Below are 6,000 nucleotides of genomic sequence, written 5' to 3'. Positions count from 1 at the left end.
TTGAAGGCTCGAGATGTTAAAAACTATTATTGTGTAAAATGAATTAATTTATATAATATATATAAAAAAAAGTATAAATACACATTTTATTTATTTATATACTGTGATACAAAATCTCGAGGCTTTTTAAACAACTCGATATCAACAGTTGTATTAAGTTTGCCAAAGACTAGTGTTTTAGCTTGAAACTCTTCAGTTTGCTTGCGATGCACATTTAAAATACATAATTCCTGTATTTAACGTACACTACCCAATCCTATTTTTACTATATATTTAGTAGTAAATTTATTATCTAAAAATACCAGTGAAAACTAAAGTTAATATTGGTTAAGCTAAATATAATCGTGATCGTGACCTGTTATGCGTCCTCCTGACACTGACGAACGCTCGGCGAACGTATCCAAACACTCGCGACTCCGAGATTCGGGGAATTGATAACTTAAGACGTCAAAAGTCGTTTAAAAAGCTATTAACAAAGGTTAACTATATCATTATAATGAAACCATTTATACGTCTCACTGCTGGGCACGGGTCTCCTCTCCGGCGAGGGTTATGGCCATAGTCTTCATACGTTTTCTGAGGCTTGTGAACCTTCTTCGGCGTACGGGTTTCAATCACGATATTTCTAATTAAATTTCGCACATGAATTCCTTCTTCTTTTAATTGTAAATGTTATGGCGCCATCAAAGCAATCGATGATTACGCCAATGGTAAGTTGAGAAACACACGCGTTTTTACTCAAAAATTTACCGGTGAATTTCGACATAATTCAATGAGCGGAGAATCTACAACGACAGAACCTGCAACATAAAACTCGTAGAAACTGAAAGGCATGATCTGTCTTTTTCGAAGACGGAGTAAAATGACATTTGCAGTGTTGCCAGTTATCGTGAATTTTAAATAGTCGTGTAGTTGTCGATAGTTTTATCGATAGATTGTGAAAGATAAATTTTGCTGAAAGTGTCTTGAATTGTGACTGTTACGACGTTCTAATGATTACTAATTGTTACTGCCTTTTTTATTCTTATTTTGACAGCTGGTCTTCTAGTAATTGAAATAAATTGTTATTTTAACTTATTGGAAGACCAACGGCTCTCTTATAGAATAAAAAACTGAAATAATAATGGAGAGCCAATTATAAGTCCTAACCGACAGACACACATTACGTAAATGAGCATTAAATTATAACTAAATATATAACTACTAACTTATACTATATACATTTTCACAGCACTTAATAATTACCTACTCGCCAAAAAACAAAATAACCAATAAGACGCTTCACCAATACAATACAAGTGTTAAAAAGGTCAATATCAACCTGCTTGGACAATTCATTGAAGCTATTACTCGCACGTAAGAGATATGCATTCCGCCGAAAATTCGAAGAGGCCATAGGTACGCACAAAAGTGAATTAAACCTAAGGGGCTTTGTAGGGGCTCTAAGAGATATTTTGGACACAAGTTCCGGGGAGTCCACGGCACCAGAAGCAATTTTTCGCAAAAATACTAAGTCTGCTATCTGACGTCGTACCTCTAGTGGCAAAAGATGATGTTTCTTACATATATCAAGATACCGGGTTGACTCGTACCGCTCCCTAGTTCGAAAACATAAAACTTGATAAATCTTTTTTGCACATTTTCAAAACGCGATATGTAGGTATTGAGGGCTCCAGACCTGCGATGCGTATTCAAAGTAAATGCAGTGTGTATGTACGAATTTACAAAACTTGACAATTCAAATAACCTGTGCCCAGCAATTGAACGAACAATGTCCCGATGGTGATTCAAATGAAACAAGTTAGATAGTTAAATAGCCATATTTATTACATAAGCGTAACTAGCATTCTGTCGATAGTCGATAAAATAATTATCGAGTGCAATCACTAGCTGCTTGTAAGTGGGCAATACTAGCGCAATTTACTGTCATTTTAATCTTCAAAAAAGACAGACTATAGGTTGTCCTGTTGGTCATTTATTGGTGGTCTAATTGCGTTTGACATATTTAAGAAACTTGCAAGTGCTTGAAGCCACGCTTAGGGCGCATTTATTTGACACGAATTTCATCGCGGTGCCGCCGCGCAGCGCCGGCGTGCATCTAACTGTCATGGCAAAGTACGCTCTATTTATTTAGCTTTTACGTTTTAACTTAAATTAGCAACCCGGGCGCGGCGGCGAAGCTGGTTTGTCTTTGGTCTACGCGGCGACCGCGCGGTTCTATTATTCAGAGGAATTTAAATGTTGTTACCTAGCACATATAATTCAGATTCGCTATTAATATACGTGAAAGCGTGGTAACTGCGAAAACTTTCTCGTGGTGTAACAGGCGCCTTATTCATTCGTTAACATGTTAGCCGCAGTTAATTCGTTGGTTTGACAAAACGTAATCCGAAATGTTGACGTAAATTGTTACTTAATATTAACATTCATTGCAAACTTGTTGGCTAACACGGCCGATTATTATTTAACTCGGTAACTCGATGGAGGAGGGGAATTAATATTCGTGAGATATTTTGTTTATTAATCGTTCATTTATAATGAGTCAATCTAGCTCTTAAATGCAGAGTAAGTAATAATAATAAAATATTGCTCAATTCCCCTATACCCCCAATGCCCTTACACCCCATCATAATCTATCGATGGCCTAAGCCTGAGGGTCTATTCTCGTTCTCCGTCCAATATACGTCTGAAACAACTACTGTCAAATGAGTAGTACTCGACCAAATAAAAGACGCGTGATGCGAATGAATCTTCATACTTGACATTGTTTTTTATTATAGTAGACCCCCTGATGTCGTCACAGTGAGCCTCTGGGCGCAATTTTTTTTTGTATCCACATTTCACAATCCTACAAGATTTTAAATTAAATGTGTTGTGTGCGCACCAATAAATATGTGAATGTGTATTCTTTTGTTTTATTGTACTCGCTTTTAGAATATTGGCATTGCACGATCACGCTAGCTCCTTTGCATGTTTATATTTTATTTGCATATTTATATCATATTTCCTTCAAGCTATTTTGCTTGTAATATTAAAGTCATCGTGTACATTGACACCGCTAAGTATGCTGCGGCCGATAGTTGAAAGGGCATGGGACATTCTTTAACCGACTTCAAAAAAAGGAGGAGGTTGCCAATTCGACTGTATTTTTTTAATACATAATTATGTTCAGTAATAATAATAATACAAATGTGTGAATCGATTTTGATTTTTTTTTTCGTGTAAAGAGGGTACCTGAGTATTGGTCCCATTTAAATTGGAAGAAAATATTCCACCTCTAAGGGTGGCAAAGTAGGGGATGAATTCGGTTTCACGTACTTTTCGGTAACCGATTTCAATAATACTTGGCAAATGTAATTCCACGAATATTTGAAGCCGGTTTTTTTTTATAAAAATGTTACAATTATTTGAAAAATGTATTATGTATACTGTCGCGATCAGTAAAAACATGGCGGTCTTTCATATTTTTATTTTTTCGTATGTGGTGAAGGTATGAAGTTATCGCAAATGAAAAGTTGATATTTTTTAAATTTCATTGCTTTAAACATTGTCTTGGTTTTGAGTTTTGTCACAAGCGCCCTTTCAACTCAGGGTGGTAGTATGTCAAGTTTTCGATAACCTAGACAGCTTCTAACGGGCATTAAGCGCAGACCACACCGTGAGCGAAAATAAGTTAGCTTGGCTTACATAGCTGCATGTAAACTATGGGATTTAGCTGGATTAGTTTAGTTTGCGGTGTGGTCTGCGCTATGCACTGGCATATGCATGTAACGTGTGTGTAATAAGTTTCTACGTCTGACGTAAACAAACAAAGCAATTTCGACTTGATGGTAAGTATGGTTCAGTTTTGATTCTTATATCAATATATTTATGAGAGATGTGTGTGATTCGCAATTTCCTTATCGGTCAGTGCGATGTTCAGCAGGTGGAGAACGGCAGCGAGCTGGAGGCGATCGGCATGGGCGGCGGCGTGGCGCAGGTGATGCTGCAGGGCAGCGGGGGGGAGCCACAAGTGCTGCAGGTGCTCTCGCTCAAAGACGCAACTGTGCTCACCAAGGCCATGGTAAAAATGGGTTTACTATTTTGCTCCAGTATGACTATATTAAAAATTTTACTATAATTGAGATATGGTCGAATAATCGATGCACCGTTTTAAAGTTATTAAGGTGTTTTACTGCTTTCGTGCATAATTCGCTGTTCCATTTTGTTTTGTCAAAGAAGAAAAGGTTGCATTTTTAATACAAAGTTATTTTTTGTAGATCGATACATTAGTAGAACTCCTTGTGAAAGTTCGTCCAGGCTAGTACTGCCAATTTACCCATTCCTGCTGCCAGGCTGATGACAGAATTAGTGTGTACCGATTTTGAAGGGTAAAAAGGGTGAAATTACAGGCATATGGAACTTGTCAACTTATGTCTCAGGGTGACGGGCGCAGTGGCAGTGTCCCGCAGATCTTTGCAATTTAAAACTGAGTGTCACTGCAACTGTTATGGACAGGCGTGTAGCTTACCGTCGGACGCACTACTTGTTCGTCCCGTCACTTGATATTATAAAAAAAATGAGAAGATTTACAAATCTTAGTAAATGGAGAAATGTTTTTTTTATAATAATAATAACGCACACACTCAACGTAGTCCCGCACTAGGGAAACCCTGTGTCCCTGGTGCCATGGACAAATATTTACATACAAATATTTCTCTCCCGGGAATCGAACCTAGGACCTCTGCGTGGCAGTCAATAGTCACCGTTTAGCCACAGAGGCAGTTAATATGACATGGACACTGGCTTTGCAGCAAGTGAAGGCAGAGCGGGACACGGTTGTGACGGACTCCTAGCTGATGGGCCTGGTGGCCCCGAGCGAGTGCCCCGACCTGCTAGAGCAGTCGTAGCGGCGCGCCCCGGCCGCCGCATCCGCACCCGCGGAAGCGGCGGCCGCGCCGGACCACTCCGGCACTCGCTACTACGTTGTGCAGATGGACGGCGACGGCGCCGCAAGGTACGTCATCAACGACGACTCCTCACTCAGGTATCTCCCCGACGACGTCCCCACCGCTGATTCCGTCATCCGCGACGTCTCCGACCTGCCCGACATGCCGCACGTCAAGTACGTCGGCGAAATAGCCAACGCGGCCGACATCGGCGACGTCAGCGATGTGCGCATGGCTGACGTGGGCGAAGTGCCCGACGTCGGTGACGTCGATGTGGACTATAGCGCTGAAATGGTCGATGGTGACATGCGAGGCGTGCTCGAAGTCAACAACGGCGTCATTTCGAACGTTCGCGTCAAACGTGAGCACGAACGTGAGGACGCTGTGATCCCCGACATAACAATTACCGTGCGACCTTCCACGTCGTCGAAGTAAATTAGTCAAATCGTAGCGGCGGATTCTTCATTTGAAATGACACAGTCGAAGGAAACTTAGAGAATTACTGTACTTAATTGTAATTAAATGTTAACGAGGGTTACCCTACGATAATTCGAAACCATTATTTAGAATAATTGTATTTGGTCTCAACGTGTCGTCGACTATTGTAATATACGAAATGGGCTATATTTTGGACATAGATCCGTGTTAGTATAAATTATTATATTTAATTATTTAATAATTGTCCAAGGTTTGTCAGACTTCTGAGTGAGTGTTGTTTGGATTTTGAAGCCAATAAGTCAAAATGTAAACTAGCCATCAAATGGAGATTATTTGTTAACAAAGTGTAAACCTAATTTATTTTTCTGTTTTTATGTGTGCAATATTTTACCGTCACCTTTTTATTTAGGTTCTCCAAATGAATGTGCAACGAAGAGCCGTTGAAATGCCTTGTCACAGCGTTATCATAATCGATTCTTAAAAGTTTGATTAAGTAGATACAAATTGAATTCGTTGGTTCTAGTCAAGCTGCCGTTTTAAAGTAACTAGAGCGTTTTACTTTTTCCGCGGCGACACCTTTCGTCAATCTGTTCTAGTACCTATCAATTATTGCAACTAAATCAGGCCATTTTTT

At 39.6% G+C, this 6,000-nt stretch overlaps 1 protein-coding gene across 1 annotated transcript in view; it reads left to right on the top strand.

Moving 5' to 3' along the window:
- The window catches only part of LOC113229902 (DNA-binding protein Ewg), a 20,852-nt gene extending 15,969 nt beyond the window's left edge, over nucleotides 1-4,883 (top strand). The window contains exons 6-7 of the mRNA XM_026463594.1: nucleotides 3,911-4,063; nucleotides 4,794-4,883. Of these exons, the coding sequence (XP_026319379.1) occupies nucleotides 3,911-4,063; nucleotides 4,794-4,835 (195 nt within the window). The 3' untranslated portion in view covers nucleotides 4,836-4,883. The remainder of the gene's footprint in view (nucleotides 1-3,910; nucleotides 4,064-4,793) is intronic.
- The last annotated feature ends 1,117 nt before the right edge of the window (nucleotides 4,884-6,000 follow it).

This window comes from Hyposmocoma kahamanoa, unplaced genomic scaffold, assembly GCF_003589595.1.
Source record: "Hyposmocoma kahamanoa isolate Upper Pololo Valley unplaced genomic scaffold, ASM358959v1 63, whole genome shotgun sequence".
In the NCBI taxonomy this organism is placed as follows: Eukaryota; Metazoa; Arthropoda; class Insecta; order Lepidoptera; family Cosmopterigidae; genus Hyposmocoma; species Hyposmocoma kahamanoa.
Note: the sequence above shows the minus strand (reverse complement) of the source record. Positions and strands in the feature narration are given on the sequence as shown.